The 17,691-nt window shown below is 42.0% G+C and overlaps 1 protein-coding gene across 7 annotated transcripts in view; it reads right to left on the reverse strand.

Moving 5' to 3' along the window:
- The window catches only part of LOC104146900 (sorting nexin-18), a 34,130-nt gene extending 28,135 nt beyond the window's left edge, over window positions 1-5,995 (reverse strand). For all 7 annotated transcript variants that reach the window (XR_011137404.1, XR_011137402.1, XR_011137403.1 and 4 more), the window contains exon 1: window positions 4,384-5,995. Coding sequence is in view for 1 of the 7 variants with exons in the window: in XM_009679191.2 (XP_009677486.2) it covers window positions 4,384-5,944 (1,561 nt within the window). In the remaining 6 variants the exon portion in view is untranslated. The remainder of the gene's footprint in view (window positions 1-4,383) is intronic.
- Window positions 5,996-17,691: the final 11,696 nt, after the last annotated feature.

Raw genomic sequence — 17,691 nt, forward strand, 5'->3', positions numbered from 1 at the left:
ACAACACTAACATATATTATCTCAAATTCTCACACATTTGACGTCGCAGACTATGGAAGTCAGAAGATCTCATCAGTTGAGTGAAGCCCTAGCAATGAATATTTAGGAACTATTCTGCTAAGAATGCCTAGGGAATTTCCACAAGTAGACCTCAGTAACAAGAAAAAGACAAATGGAGATGGAAAGCTGATTTTCTTCTCAAACTTAAAGCAATTGAATCTAGTATTTCTTGGAAGATACACCACTCCTGCCAAAGAAGAAAATGACAAACAAAAATGTAGCTTAGTTTTAGCCTACTAAACTTAATCCTATTCTTCAACAAATGTTTTGCCACAGGCCAAAGAAAACTAAATACATTTTTGTCTAACAAATTTGGATCTTCCAGATAACAGAGGTATGCACAATGCTTATTTTCATATAAGCACTTTAGAAGCATTTCCCTAAGAGGGGTTGAGATTCATAGATTCATTAATGCTTTTGAATGCTTAGATGCTCAGACCTACTGCTCTGCTGTCATCTACCCTTATAGATGTCACTTTTAACCCAAGGGCTCAGTTTTCAAAATAAAACCTATAAAACAACCATCGGTCTTCACGGAATCCATGTCTTGGAACCAAAATCCTTGGCGCCACTCTCAGTGAAACTCTCAAATGAAGTATTTACAGACAGAAATGTGGGATTCCCAACTCAATATGTGCTTCGCTGTAGGACTCAATCCAATGGATCTTCTCAAACCTGGACTGGACTGCACACAGTACCGGGTAAGGCCTCTCACAAAGCACAGCCAAGTTGGTACTCAACTGGAACGTGGGACAACAAAGTTCAAATCCTTCTTTTGCCTCTTCTGGGTCAGGAACCTTAACTTTTTCCTCACCTCAAATTCCTTAAACACTGGATACTTAAAATCATAAAGGAGACAGAAAGTAGTGAATCTTTAGAAATCACCAGTTGAAATTATTGCTATTTCATAAACATTTACAATTAACATAAGAACAGAAACAGTTTGAAAATATACCCTGGTTACTTTGTCTATATAATTGGTTACTTTGTTTATATAACTGACCAAAATGCCCATCCCTTCCCAAACATTTCAAATTACATATGATGTCCTCAACACAAGAGGTGGAAAAACCCGCATCCCAGAAGAACTAAAAGCACAATGGTTAACACGCATTCCTGCCAATACATGGACAAAGCAACAGTTTTATGTTTCTAGTTTGTAATTCTAGGAGAATAGTACCCAAATGGCGTAAAATTTTTGTCTGCAGATTAGAGATTCTTTGGCATTCTTTTTGCAGAAAAAATGTTGCAGAAATTAGTCAAAAGCCGCACATGTGCAGACTTCTCAATTCATACCACAAAACACACTTGAATCAACTTGTGTATTACTCAGATTTAATCTTGATTCAAAAAGGAGTCCTTACATCTAATCTCAAATCCCAAATCACATGAAGCAGCTGTCCAACTACCTGCAGCAGAGCAAACCCATAACAAGACAAGGCAATCTAATATTCCACCCACAGATCTGGGCATGTCTTGGGCACAGTTATCCTTATTTTTTGGTGTTTCTCAGGATGAGGGGAATGTAGAAATGCAGTGTAGAAGAGAACTGAGCTTTTCATCTGAAATGGACAACGCATTTGCACTATGGCAAAAAAAAAAAAAAATAGAGAAGCACTCATAACTTCAGAGTTCATCTTTTTACAAGCCATGACCATTTTAGCAAGGTGTCAACCAGGCCACTATTTCTACCACCTCTAAGGGCGCTTTTGGGTCACTTTGTTACACGAAGGCATACACTAGAAAATAAAACACTGAAATATATTTGAACTCTGTTTTTCAGATGATCTACTATCACCAACAGATTTTTGTTTGGTCTATAGAAATAACAATAATTCTCAAATACTGGCAACCTTCCCAGACTGCAAATTTAAAAGAATTCTATTATGTTGTAAGAACACCGAACAAACAGTTCATATTTTCAGCTGGAGTTCACAATTTGGAATTGAAAAGTTATATCTTGTTACTAGTAACTCTTAAGAGTGGTAAAACAGCAATACACTGGGGGAAAAATGATCTTCCCCTCAGTTTTCTTCCAGTTTGCCTATTGTGCAAAAAAAGAGGAAGAAGAAGTAGTAGAGGAAGCAGAGGAAGCAAAAAAAAAACCAAAAAAACAAAAAACAAACAAAAAAACCCCAGTAACCTAGCTCTAATCCTCTTCCTATGATGAATATGGACACTGCAGAGATCATGTAGATCTCTCAAGCCTATGTCATTTTCTGAACGCAAACAAGTACCAGGGATAATACTCGATGGAAGAAAGTGTTAGTCTAGAGATGATGGAACCTTAATACATGTGTGCAGACTCACTGTACGTTTCTCCTTCTCCAAACGCTTTCAGAACAGTGTTGTGCCACCATATCTACTCTACTCGTGTACCATGCTCGTGTATTTCTCTAGTGGAACCCCATTTAGAAGAACTTTCCCCAGTTCATCAAGGTAAATCTTTCTAATAAGTGCAAACTAAAACAGCACTAAAGAAGAAGCAAAGACATACAAGTTGAAGGAAATATTGGTTGAGTCAAACACATATGCTCTTATTGCCGATCCTCTTCTCAAAGTAAAGTCTCCAAAAATGCTAGAAGAAAGAACTCTATATAGTCTTAAAGCTTTAGAGATATAATATTTAAATAGCATATGCTATCTGAAGATATATTATTTAAAGAGTATACACTATCTGCTGTTTTATTGCACCTAATAAAAATCCTTCCCTTTAATTTTTCACAGATTACAAATAACCTATTAGTTGACACCTCACTTTAAAATTCTCTGCCCCTGAACATGAGATATCGCCAAGGTCACCCTTCTGTCCAAATCAAAAATATTTGAAAGTTGTTATCAGAACACAATGCCACACCAGCTAAAAGAACAACTCCTCAAAGGTTAGATTATACGTTCCCCTTTTCTCTTCAAAATAACATTACATTTGTCAAAGTTTTCACTCAATTCTCAACATTCTGCAGGAGAATGAAAATCTGAATTTGATGTATGTAATTAATGAAAAACATGCTTTCTTACAGAGCAACAAATATGTCACTTTACTTTGCACTTCACACCAACTCCAGCTCCTCAGATTTTCCCAGTAATAATGCAGACTTTCTGAAAGCTGGCTTTTTCTAACTGTTTCATCTTAAATCTGAAGGTACTGTTCTAGATGCAAAATCCTTGAAAATGCCTCAAAATTGGAAAAATGACTGATTCACTACGGATGACAATTCAGTCTCTGCCACTTAGGATACAGAACTTCAGTTACTGATCTCTAAAAAATTTCCAGAGAAGAAGCTCATATATTTTCTTTGTTTTATAACCGTTACACACACCAATTTCTGTACAGCATATATGACGCTTTCTTGGTCCCTTTTACAGCTATAATCCCCACATACCTCTGATCTTCAAGTTGAAAATCATAGATAAGGAATATAACAGCGAAGGGATATATGAAGAGCGTTAACTCCACGGTACCAAAATCATCTACACATACTTAGCATTACAAACATCTACTTATCTGAACAAACGTCTAGTTAGGTAGCAGATGATTTGTTCCTTACTGGAGGTGCTCTCCCTCCAGCGGATCACAAAGCGCCATACAAACAGCAATTAGAATCTGAGAAACGTGTTTCGGCTTGAGAGCTGCAGAAAGGTTAACAGACCTTTTCATGATAATAAGAGGATGAACAACTCCTACTTCGAACGCTGTGGCAGATTATTAGCCTTACAAAGGCATTAAAAGTGTTTAGTGCATAGCCAAACAGACAAAAGCCAGCTGCTTTAAACATCTCATCTGAATGTCTTACACCACAAAATGCACATAACACAATGTCATGGGGCCAAACCTCAAACAAGATGGACAACTGGAGTACCTTCAGATTACGCCATATTTAATATCTACTAGATCAGAGATTTAAGATGTAACATCTAAGATCTAACATATACAAAAAAGTAATATATGTTTTCATACTACTTTGTTGGTAAACAAGCTCTTTAATCTTTAATATGTCAGTAGTATAGTCAGATATGGTTTCCTTTATATATCTATACATATGTATATATACATATATACTTCACACGCACAGCCAAACATGGTAATCTCTAGCCAATAAAATTCCCAAAGTTTAGGCCTTTGGCACAGACTGAAAATTTTCACTCTTGGTTTTTTTTTTTTTTTGTATTTTTAGCATCCGTTTACCTGAGTAAACACTGAAAGATTCAGCCCAAGCCCAGCAAGCCAGATACAGAGCAAATTCAGCCCCTGGTTCCCACATCTGTGTGCATACCACTGATAAGTAAAACTTGATCATTTCAGAAGATACATAAGGATGTTACCTTTCTGGACGTGGATGATGTCTGGGAAGTTGGCCAAATGCCCCTGATACAGCGCTAACAAGTCCATCACAGGATCTAGGTCCTGTCGGGGCTGATCGGCAAAGAGGTCCCCAATGGCGTCGTAGGCTTCCCCAGTGAAGGCTATGGCTTGGTTCAGGCCAGCCGAAAAGGCCTGCTGGTCCAGCTCAAAGGCCTGACTGAGGCACTTAAAGGAGTGCCCTACCTTCTGGTATTCCTTCTTGAAACCAGTGACTTGTTTGCGAGCAAACTCGTTGGCCGTGTGATTGAGCTGCAGGGCGCTCTCGTCCATCTTCTTTGTGAAGGCTTTGAAGCCATCCACCTGGCTTTCCACCTCCTGCAAGTCCAGGCCGGCCCCGGGGCCAGCGGGGACACTGATAGTCAGGAAAAAGTTGGCACCCACCATCTCGTCTTTCTCAGCCTTGCGCTTGCCTTGTTTCCAGGCCTTCTCATCTGTGCTGGGACAGGTGAGGAAGTGCTGGAAGGCATCACACTGGGCCAGCACAGGGTGGCTGCACATGTGGTCCATCCACCAGGCCAGGCCTTTGCGGCGTTTGGAGATGAAGTCCTCCTCGAAGCGGCCAGTGGCCTGCTTCTCAGGCAAGTGGGGCACGGAAATGACGGGGAACTTCTCGGCCAGGCGCCCGTAGAGCCAGTCGAAGTGCTTGTAGCGGCGGTGTACCTGCTGACCCGTGTGGCTGGGCACCAGCTTGTAGGCGATGTAGCTCTTCATGCCCTTGAACTTGGTCTGCTTGGTGGGGTCCTCGATGGAGCACTGGAAGGGGTAGGGGTTCTCCTGCCACTCGGGGCCCCGGGGGCCCAGCACCACGCACAGCTTGTCCCCGTCCTTCACGAAGCCCGACGCCTCGCCCAGCACGAAGGCCTCGCCGCCGGACTTGACGAAGGTGGAGAAGCGGTTGAGGTTGCGGCTCACCGTGGCCGAGCTCTTGGCGCCGCCGCCGCCGCCGCCAGGCGGGTGCGGGTGGCCGGCCGGGTGGCCGCCGCCGCGGGACCCCAGCGACAGCTCGGACCGTGTCGACAGGCGGTAGCGGCCGGAGGCGCCGCCGCCCGCCGCCTCGTAGTCGGGGTAGGAGCTGCCCAGGGCGCCGGGCTCGTCCGCCACCGTGGAGCTGTCGTCCCAGTCGTCGTCCCAGTCGTCATCGCTGCCCTGGCTGGGCTGGTAGGAGCCGCCGTAGGGCGCCGGCGGGAAGGGGTAGCCGGCGGCGGCGGGCAGCGGGAAGGGCTCGGGCGCCGCGGGCTGCTGCGCCGCCGGCTTGAAGGCGGCGGGCGGCGGCAGCGGCTCGAAGCCGCCGGCGGGGACGTTGGCGTAGCGGGCGGGCGGCGGCGGCTCGGCGGCGGGGGCGCGGATCACCTGCACGTAGGAGGCCGGGAAGAGGCCGCGGTCGCCGCGGCTGTTGACGCCCTCCAGCCAGCCCTCGATGTCCTGCTCGCTGCACAGGCTCAGCACCTCGTGCTCCCGCAGCGAGATCTCCCCCGGGTTCTCCGACCTGAAGTCGTACAGCGCCCGGGCCCGCAGCGCCATGGCCCCGCCGCCCGCCGCTGGCCCGCCCGCCCGCCGCCCCCGGGGGCTCCCCGCCGCCGCGGTGCCGCCGCCGCCCCCCGCCGCCGCCGCCGGCTCTCACCGCTCGCCGCCGCCGGGGCTGCGGCAGGAGAGCGCCGCGCCGCCCCGCGCCTGCCCCCGCCTCGGCGTCCCGCCGGCGCTGCCGCTGCGGGACGCTGCGGCGGCCCCGCGGCTGGGTGCGCTGCGCCGCGGCCGGCTCCGAGTCCCGGCTTCACCCCGGCGGGCGAGGCAGGGCGCAGGGGGCGGCGGGGACCGTCCCACGTCGCCAGTTTCGCTAATCCAGAGCCGAGAGGCAGGACGGAGGAGCCGAGCGCAGAGCGGCCGCCCCCATCGATGGGCCCGGCCCGGCGCGGCCCGCCCCGCCCCTGCGCCGCCTGCCCCCTGGTGTCCGGCCGGGAGCGGGAGCGGGAGCGGGAGCGGGAGCGGGAGCGGGAGCGGGCCGGGCCGCGCGGGGCGCGCCGCCGGGCTCTCGTCCGAAAGGAAGCGGGCGGACGTGGCCGTGGAGGCGCCGGGCGCTGCCCCGCGTGCCCTGAGGGGCCTGCGGGCCCCGGCCTCGGGCTGCCGGTTCCTGCAGCAAACCAAACACGCCGCGGCGCCGTGCGTGCGCGTAACTGCGAAAATAAAGTTAAAAGTAGTGCCCGTATCCGCTCTGCCCCGCCCCGCTGAAGGGAAGGTCCCCCCCGCAGCTCTCTTGAAATAAACACCAGAACACCCAGGTGCTAATGGGTGAGGTACAGGAGAAAGCGGCACGTTTTAGCGAGGCCCCGGTGGGGAGTCCCGGGCCCAGCGCCCGTGCCGAGGGGCTCCGCGGTGTCCCCGCTGCCGCTGCCCGCGGTGGCACCCGCAGCCCGCGCCGGGCCTAGGCCCATCGCCTGGCCCGCGCCTGGCGACCCCCAGGACCCGCCGGGCCAACCGCCCGGCTGATTTTAACTCTGTGCCAAACTGCCACCGCGACTCCCTGGCTAAAACTCTGCTGCTTCTCCTAAATACAGCTGATAATGGCTCAAAATGTTTTGAATCGCGTCGGTGTTTCTTTCGTAACGGAGGCACTTGGCATCGTTGTGAAAACTGTGCCTTTTCTGATTTGGGGCATTGTTTCCTATTCCCCTAAGGTTACCAGCAGACTGTGACTGAAATTGTTTGTTTAAATTATGAACAGAAAGAGACAAGAACACAGCAATCATTTTGTAACATTCCCTTATTGCAAAACCAAACTGCGGTATTACAAATGTTTCATACTAAGTTTTAAATGCAATACTTACAAGTTTAGTTTCTTTTATTAAATCTGTTGATTCATTTCTCATGAGTCTACTAGATTTCTGCTGTGACAGGGACTCAAATACTTGATTACTTCTGATCCTCACTAAGGTTGTTTCAGTACTTCTCCAGGTTTAGCCAAGAAGCTTGTACGTCTTCTCAGATGCTGTGTTTTATTTTCAAAGTTTTCATCTTGTGAGAAGGAAGAATTTGTGCCATAGGTTCTCAGACTTTTCTGTGGTTTGTGCTTTACACCTATTTCTCTTCGCATACAGTGCTCTTCCTGGTGGGTCACCAGTATCCTTACTGTGCCTACAAAGAAAAGTAATGATAGAATTAGGAAAATATGCATTTTAGTTGTGGATAATGCATGTTTTATCCTTCTTCAAAAATATGATCATGCTGTTTATGCTTGTTTTCTGTGGAATAACCTTAATCCTGTCCTGTGTTTTTCTGCTGCGCTGACTTTTCTTCCTCTCCGTGCTAGTAAGGCCTGTGGCACCTAGTCACATGGATCCCATCCCATTAATGATATTTTAGCAGTCATTTGGATGGCTGAATACAAATTTCTCTTGCTTACAAGTTTCTCTCAATCAACCTGTTGAAGACTCATTTGAAGTAAAGGCTGTGTGGCACACACTGACTACAGTTTCTGACTGCTTTTTTCTTCCTGAATGTAAATCCTGCTTTCTCGGTGTCTTGGTGAGCATTCTTGCCCCGATTAGAAAAGAAGTTCTCTGAGGACATTGTGCCTTTTTGGTTTCCAATTCTTCATGTGATCCTGTCAACATCCTGCCAGGTACTAAGTTCTTGATTATTTCTCTGACTTAGTTCAAAGCGGGTATTACTTTGTAAAGGTCTTTGCGTCAAATAATTTGTCTTAATTTAGGGGTGATGTCATGGATTGTTACCTGACCCACTGCTTTTTTTCATTGCTGTTTTTAATGTTGTTTGATACCTGGAGCGGGTGGGAGAGGAGGTGGTGGGGGTGTTCAGTTTTTTTCTTCTGACTTTGATGTGTCCAGCATTAGTGCATACAGTACCACAGTGCTTTTCTGTCACTGTTGTTTGGCCAGTTCCCTTTTATCGTTTTTCTAATGTATCAGCCTATCCCAGCTTAATATGTTTGTGTAAATTTCCTTCATGGCTTAACTCTGGAAATCTGTTTTAGTTAACAAGTACCAGTAGTGCCTAGAGAGCCACATAATTCACTATGTATCCGGTGGCCAGCTGAGTGAAACACGTTCATGCTTGCATCATCTGTGCCACCAACTCCAAATCCAAGTGCTAAATTTGCAGAAGTCCACAGAGAACGATGTTAAGCATCCACGTCGGTGATAAAGCAAGAAGCATCAGTCTCCTCTTGACAGAGAGTTGGCAGCTGCCTGGAATTCTGCAGCTGAAGACCTTGACTTCGGACATGTCTCTATCAAGGCTTCTAGGTTTTCCTTGCCAGCTCATATGGTATTGAGGTGACCTGGCCTTGTCGCTGTTAACCCTCCCAACAGGCTCAGGCATCCTGAAGCCCTGCATCAGCATTTGACCATGCTCTTAGAACCATCTAAGCTCTTTTTCCATTAAAGCTCGTGATTGTTATCTTTCTGTCACTACAGTTAGTGTGAGAAGCTCTGCCTTCAGTGCAGACATGGTTCTCCTCTGCCAAATATAGGAATTTCCATTTGGTCCAAGGTCCAGCATGCTGCCTTTGACTCATGTGGCCATCTTAGAATAAGAATTAAAATCCCAACAGGACGTAGATATGGATTAATTTAACCTCCATCTTAGATTTTGCCCCAAATTTTGACTACCACAAATTAGGATAAGTCATCAGGGTTTTATGTGCCTTCCAAAGTTACTCTTACTGTTGATCATAATTTGATGTGGGCAATCCTTTGCATTCACTTGAGTCCTCCCTTGTTTTTGTATTACAGTAAGGGGAAAAAATTAGTTCCTAATCAGGCTTTGCTGCTCCATTCATTATTTTATGTGCATTTCACTGAATCTTATTCAACTCTTTTCCAAACTTTTGAGTCCCTATTCATCTTAATTTTAATGCCTTTAATCATTATTTTTGTTTTCTCTGAGACAGTCTTTTTTCACATGAAGTACTGCAGATAATGCCTATCTATTTGATTTGTGTAGATAGATGCATTTTAAATCTGTCTTTATTGAACGATCTAGAGTGATGAACGGGTGGATGCCTCCTGCAGCTGCAAGGACAGCTCAAGAATTGAATTTTGCTGCCTCAAGGGGTGAGGAGTTGTGCCAATGCCTGAGTCACAGGAAGGGAAGGAAGAAGTGACAAAGTTGAGCTGGGGACCTGATTTACTTCTTGGGTGCAAGGGTGATGATGACAGCTCTCCTGCCTTCCCCTAGACCCCCTTTAGTGGATTGCTATTCTAACATTTGCTTAATGAGTACAGACGCATTATTTATATCCCCAAAAGACACAAAGTTGTGACGTTCAAAAGGTGTAAAATCTGCTAAGATGGAAATTTTAAGGCATGTAAATCTGTACAGCTAGTGACAATAATATTTCCTAAATAAAAAAGTGTAAACTAGTGAAGTATTTACTCTCTAAAATGTTCATGTTTTACTTTGAGACTTTAACAAAAAATAAGTTACATGAAATTTAAGTCATTTTTTTGGAGGAATTAACACAAACAGTAAGGCAAAATTATGAAAGGAAGAAGTGTGTTATTTCATTTCCCTGGTGGACAAAAATGCAATGAGAACTTGGAACAATAACCAGTTTGAAATTCCATTTCCCATTTCTCTCCCACCAGTGAGCCAACTCTAATTATTATTATGTGTAGGCATTTTGTTGTGGATTTTAAAATTAGCATTTTTTAAAACTCACGAAGATTTATTTTCAACAAAACTAACTTGGAAAATTAGAGACTACCCTAAAAAAGATATTAAAAGAGTCTGAGGAAGCCAACTTCTTGGGCCATCTATAAGCGTCTACAGTGCCAAGTTGATCTGGATTGACTGAACTTTGTTTCTTGCTGTTCAGACCACCAGAGGCAAGGATTTCAAAACAAGAATAGCATAGTGACATACTGACTGAATAGCATGCTGAAAAACATACTGACTTATGGCATTTTAACTGGACAAAATATGTGTTTGAAGACTTTCTTTGGTAGGAAATTTCTACCATCTTCATCGAGAATTAAATTTTCAGAGTCAATGTAAATGTTATTCTGAAGCTACTGAGATTGATAGTCTGCAATCCAGTGAAAAATGTTTATTGTTCAATGTGTTCCTGTGAATTTGTAATTTTGGGGTGGAAGTGAAAGCTAGACCAAAGCAAAATGCACAAAGATGTCTAAGGATTGATACCTCATTGATTTCGTCTGGAATTAGACATCTTAAGTCCTCTGAGAATCTATGCTGAGAAAGGTGTTTGAGAGCATTGTGAGTTTTCTTTTTTTTCTGTGCAGGTGCAAAATTTATGACTGAAAATTTGGGAACGTGAAGGGAAAAGGTAAAGATCCAGATGATTACAACTCTTGGGCTATGTTGAATTAGGAAAAAGTGAACAAGGCTCTGTAACCAACAGTAATAAAAAGTGTGTATCAGCCCCTAACTTTTCCTTTCAGTGAAAAAGTGTTTCTGACTTTATTTTGATAGTTTTCTTCTATATGTCATCAATTTGTTGCTTTAGGTAAGAAAAATCAAGTGATTTTCCCATGAGTTAAGATAAAGCTTTAATTATATTTAGTCTTTCTACTGTCACCATTGTGAAGATCACTTTGTGGGACCCCGAAGAAACTGTGTGTTTGGTATTCATGATATTGGACCATGTCATAGTAGGAAACACACTGAATAGTACTTTGTGCAAGGAATGGCTACAGACAGGCCATTTTTCATCAGTATAATTTCTAAGAGCAAACTAAGTCTAATGCTCACTCAGTATGTGATTTTAATTGTTATTTTTTATATTGTTTCCCTAGATGATTTTGTTTTTCTTTCAGTACTGTCTCATAACAACTAGAAATACCTGGGAGTTTTTTAAACTATAGAGATGGATGATAAAGATGGATCCACTTAAAAGATGGATGAACTGATTTTCTTTCCTTCCATTTTTTTCATCATCTGTAGTTATAATGCCTTCCTCTGAATCACAGTAGGACTTCATCCCATAGAACAGCAGTTAGGCATGCCTAACAGGTCTTCCACTAGAGGGCACTAAATGATTTTAAACACGAAAGTTTTCAGGCTGGAAGAAAGGGCTTTGAACTAGCAAAGCAACAAAGTAAATGCTATGAATGTGACAAATCTGTTATGGCAGGATTTTTTTCATTTGAAGCTTCTAAATGATCGAATATTATTAACATAATTTTTTTTAAAGTTGTATTTGAAAGCAAGAAACAATTTTCATATATCAGAAATGGAGACACTTTAAAATGTGCTATGGAATTTAGGAAAAAATGCCATGGGAATTAGGAGAAAACAAAATATTTTTCAAACAGGAACATAAATTACATAAACAGAAATTGCAAAAAATTTTTCAAAATAGGATATTAAAATTAAAGACAAAATTGAACAGAACATTCTTGTTTGACCTCTGTAATGTATATTAGGTTTTTCAGTTCCAGTCTGTGTAATAGATGACTGTTACTCAGAAATTCTCAACCCTCCATTTAATATTGCTTGGCATGTATGTCTGTCACCGTTCCCTGGCTGAAAAGATAATATTTCACAACCATCTAAGGATACTGTCAAGATAAATCCATTACAATTTATGCAGTTCTTCAGTGCCATGGCAATTGGGGCATGCGCTAGACAGACATTCTGGATGGTGCTGAGTGTCTTTAGTTGTTACAGATGTACGGGCACAGGTCAACTGCCAGTCCTTGACATGCATACAGACCAAATTCCCCTCCTAAAATTGAAGAATAAGACACATTAGCAAAAGAGGATGTATGAGTCAGCTGTACTTTAGACAAACTGCACGAGCCATTGAGGAGTAATTTTGGATTTCTTATATTTTGCAATTTGATACCTTTCCTGAAGACAAAGATTTTATGAAAAGCAAGAGTACAAACTAAAGGGGTAACTGGTAAGGAAATCTGGGTAAGGCCAACATTATGTGCAAGTGTCATATACATGTGGCATGAAAATAAAGCGATGAATAAAGTAGAGTTGGGCAACAACGAACAATTGAGAATTCAATCATGTCCTACATCTCTGTCCTCACCTCACAGCGAAGCTGCAGAGAGGACTTCCTTAGTAGGATCTGTGCCTATGTTAGCCCTGGCCAGTCCCTGCAGGGGTTTATCAGAGACAACAAATGCCACTGGAAATCTGAGTGGCATGGGTCCTTTGCACTGGTGAAGATCACAGCAACCTAAGGTTGCCCTGAGCCTGTGCAGAGAGGTGGCTGGCAGGGGCTGGCCTCAGAACGAAGCACTGGAGTCACCAGCAGCTCCTTGGTTGTATCCGTCAACTAATCGGTATGATTGAGTCTTAATTTAAGCTTATGGATCTGTGTCTAGTAAGAGTATGAGCCAAGGTATTAAGTTTTTGCTATCCATCATGGGATCTTGTGGAAGGGACATTGCAATCTCAGCCTGGAAACAAGAATGAATTTTCACTAGTGACAGACCAGTTCTGATGGCAGTTTGACATCAGGTTGAAGTATCTTCCATTCTCACAATGCTTGTACTTAAGCTGAGACTGTACATTCTGCTAGCAAGAGGCAGTACATTCTGAGTAAGTGAGACTGCTGTCCTATCTTCAAGGAGAAAATTTTAGCTTGCATTGGCCCTTGAAGACATGTGATAAAGAAAAGGCTGGACACAGAAGAGTTCGTATGGTCTATGTTAGCCCAAGAGAGGAGGAGTTCTGAGAAGCTCTATAAGAGAAAATGACAGTAAATGTTTTAACTTCTCAGTTTTCAGGGAGATTTTTTTGTTTTGCTGGCCTTTTGGCAAATGTAAAAGCCTGCAAAGGATAAGGTGGTGAAGAAAATTCCTGTTGTTCTTGGTTTTGGCTGGGTATTGTTGAGAAGGTGAGTGTATGAAGCCCGTATTGTAGATGGTGTAACCTGTCACTTTCATCATTGAACTCCTGTTTCAGAAGAGATTTCAGTGTTGGAGACATACTGGGCACCCCATACCATTAGTAAAATGGTAGATGATTAGAGATGATTTAGAGATGATTTTTTTCCAGTAGCAACACTGTCATAACTTGCCTATGGTCATTCTGTGTACTTGTTAAATAATGTTTTATTAGCTACCCATAAACACAGAACTATATTCCTATAAGTGAATTATTTAAATTTTAAATGTATTGTTATAAAAGGGCAAGGGAAAGTGAAAATGTAAAAATTAAGATGATAGCAAGCAATACAAATTGACAGTTATGAGAAAAAGCTAAAGGTAGATTACAAATCCTATAGCCAGTGGGACAACAGTCAGAAATCCTTTACTTCAGAAATAAACAAAATCCTAAGACTGGTTTAGATGAGTATGGCATGAAGATGACAAAATTCTGAGTCAATTCTGAGTCAGGAAAGATATTAAATATAGTGAAGATATTCAAGTATTGAATAAATATTTTGGCTCTTTATGTGTAAAAATGATATCCACAGCTTTCAACGACAATGAATTCCTTTGTATTCTATTAGTAAATAAGAGGATGTTTTGCAGCAGGTATTAAATGTTTATAACTTTGTAATACTGAGTAACTCACAATATCAAGATAGTAAAAAAATGGGCCCAAGAGCTCTCTGGACTATTACTTTTGCTTTTTGGATAAATCTTACAACACTGACCAAATCTGAGAGGGCTGGGGAAAAACTGCCTCTTGTTTCCAGTGGTGATAATTAACACTTGAACAATTTATGGAGGGGTGTGATGGGTTTTCCATCAATTGAAGTCTTTAAATCAAGATTTAGTGGCTTACTTAAATCTATCTTCTTATTCAAAAATATTATGAGCTTCATGAGAAATTAGCAGGTGAGATGATGTGGGTTCTGCTGTTCAGAGGATCATACTGGGGATTATCATTGATTCTGGCCTTTAAACCTGTAAATCTGGAAACCTTAGCTCTTGTCTCCACATTGTATCCTTTTCAGGCTGATGTTTCAGCTAGTGTCCTTCTACAGTTTTCGAAAACAAGATTAGGTAAAAATGCCTCCATGCATATTATCTGTCTATCTATGTATATAGAAGGAAGCTGATGTAAATGGTAGGAGTTATTGGTATCAGTTATTGGTATCAGAAAATACTGTTTGACTGAAATCAAGACATCTGCAGAAAATGATCTTCAGCATATTTCCTAGCTTAAATATATTTCAGAGTAAAAATCTTAAAATTGTTAAGATGCTTTCACTCTAACTTTTTCAAAATGAAAATTTTCATTTTTTCCAAAACTAGATACTTTTTTTCTGGGAATGTAAGCAAACAGAAGTTTAAAACAACTTTTTGCCACTGATCCTGAATATTTGAAATTACTGAAATGAGATGTTTTATTAATCAAACCAGAATTTCCTCCACTTTTGGGTTCTTGTCTACATTTTTTTTCTCCTTATGCAAGACAAATATCTCACATTTCTGTGGGATGGGAAAAACTATTTTCCTCCTACCTTTCCTATTTACCAGGTCACAGCAATCATTGCTGAAGTATGAACATGTAGCAAATACGCCCCAGTTCCCTTAGTGGCCTTAGAAATCATAAGCCCCATGCTGTCTTCATAAACAGCTCTTGAACTGTGTGTGCTGTTCATGTTGTTTTGCCACAGATTATCTTAATTATTTCCCAGATGTCAGAAGAAGTGACTTGGATTTCTGCCTCAAACAGTGCCCAGTTTGACTTTTGACAAACATGGACAGCAAAGGATGTCTTCAGATGCATTCAGCCAACAGCTAAGAGTTGAACAATATTAGTTCTTGTGGCCAAGCTTAGTGGCCAGAAGACATTTCCTTATGATTAAGTACAGTCTAAATGGAAAAAAAAAATGCAGCTTTATATATAGAAACCTCAGTGAGAGGGTTAGACAGTATTCTGATTAGAAGTGGCCCTATCAGTAGCTAACTAAGGGTTTGAAAAGTTGTGAGTTTCTCCAAGTTCAGTCTACAGTAGAATTACAAAGGTAAGAATGCACATTTGCAAATGTCTTTGTCTCTATATAATTTCCTTCTTGCCTCGTCTTCTCCTCCATTATTAGGTTAAGCGGGCTGTGTACTTCCTTTCCTGGAAATCTGAGTTATAAATTGCTTCATGTGTCTTCCTCCAAGAAGCCAAGAGCTTCCTCCTGATTAGGAGACAGGTGCTGGTGGAGGGTTTGATGGTTTGATTTTATTTTTATAACTTCTTCCTTTGGAGCCTAAACCACCTATTTCATTGACTTTAAACTCCAAGGTTGAATTATAGTTTCCCTTAAAAATTATTTTCCTACACAAATCAATTGTACTGACTAATTTGTTTCTGAAATGCAGATCTCTTCAATCCCTTTGACCTGAGGACCCTATTATCAAGTGCAAAATTTTCCTTACCAGGCCCCTTTAATCCAGATTAGATCAACCTTTTAGGAATTTAAGAACACATAGGAATTCCCTGATGGTAAGAAAGTGAAAGAGAAGACAACTACCTTAAAAATTTTTTTTAAATTAAAATCCTTCTGGAGATTTTACTTCCCAGGAAAGAGTGAGGAATGGCAAAGGTTCTGCCACTTGATATCTTGTGCTCCTTGGAACCTGTGCTGGCTTTATCTGTTCAGAATGTGTTTTTCTTCTCTGTTATAAATAGTTAGGTAGTAGTTCTCCAATAAACTCTTGCAGAGTGTACACCGTCAAGTTCAGAGAGGCTGTAGTTTCCATACACATAACTGATTAATGATTTTCCTGTGGCTATCTATGCTTGAGAATTGCAGACTTAAAAATCTACTTTCTCTGCTAATAATAAAAATCTTCATTTAGCTATAATTGTCAAAATTCTTCTGTATCTCAGTTAGTTAAAAATATTGCATAACTGCATCGTGCCTCAGTCCCTTCACCCTATTGTGCAGGTGCAAAGGGGTTCCTCTAGGGGAATTTCCCAACAGCATAGTAGTAATGAAATTGTATTAATTAAGACACGCAAGAAATCAGAAATGGCCTGTTGAAGGAAGGATGGTGTGCAGCTGTGTAGTCTGAATGCAGTTATTAAATCTCTTGAGATCACAGCCTAGGTTTAAATAATCTATTTTTCCTTTTATTTTAATTGGTGTAAGTCATAATGACTTCCATGGCAACTGTGGAAGTGAAATTTAGTGAAAAGAAGAATGGGGCTCGCTTGGGCCTAATTTTTCATTTCTCTCTGGCTCTTTTGCCCCACACCTGGCATTTACCTCTGATCAGAGAAAAATTATCTTGCAGCAGTGCAGTGATGTGAGTGCTGTGTCATGCAGGGGCAGGATTAAATCATGGCAAAATAAGCTTGCCATAACCTTTGAGTTTGTATCCTCTCCTGTTGTCCTACTGGTGGATCCCCTCCAAAGTGAGCAGTTCAGGCATGAAAAGAAACTCAAATAGGATGTACAGGTTTGATCACTTGTCCCTACTTTCTGTGCTACTTTATTGAAAGAAATAGCCTGACTTTGTCCCTTTGTACTGGATTATTTTATCCTAATATATTTTATTGAGAGATTTATGAAATCTGATAGATTTATGGATAGAGTATAATATAGACATATATTCTATGTTTATACAGGAGCTTAATGCCATCTAGTCAACTTCCTGCAAAATACTGTTCTTCTGCTAAACTTTGTTGTTGATTTTGGTATTTCAGTTCCACATTAAACTGAAGAATAAGAAAAATAAGCTCACCTTTTAACTTCAGGCTGACTACCTTGTGAAAAAGTCCAAGATAAATATTGATATAGATAGCATGATAGAATGAGGCTTAGCACTCATTTTTCTGTATATGTTTGCCTCAGTCTCCTAATCTGCATTGAGTCCACATAAATGTCATTCCAGGACCAAGCCCTTTGGCTCTAAATATATCACGGGAGAGACTGCACCTGCATCTTGTACAGTGCAGACTGATCATGACATCAGGACTTGGATAATGATGACAGAGTTATAAGAAATATATTTGAAGTACTTTAAAAATGAATAGAACTTTCACTACAGCAGGTAGATCTTGTGTTTCTGGCTTTTTTTTTTTTTCCCAAGGGATTGTGAGTATTATGCTTATATTTGTCAAACCATGCTCTGCAAATCATTTGCCTTTATTAGTTTTTCATTGTAACTCTGATGTAGTGTTATCAGCTTTAGGTAAGATGTAGACAGATTTAAATCCAACATCTAAACTCAAAATTAGTTCATTCACACACAAAAGCTATGTCTGCTTTTAATTCCTACAGCATTGCACTCTTGCAGCATCTCTGGAACAGTTATCTTCAGTATTCAGGCTAGGTAGAGAGTGAGCTATCCTAGAAAGTGTGGAGTGGAACAAATAAC

The sequence above is a fragment of the Struthio camelus genome, chromosome W (assembly GCF_040807025.1).
Source record: "Struthio camelus isolate bStrCam1 chromosome W, bStrCam1.hap1, whole genome shotgun sequence".
Lineage (NCBI taxonomy): Eukaryota > Metazoa > Chordata > Aves > Struthioniformes > Struthionidae > Struthio > Struthio camelus.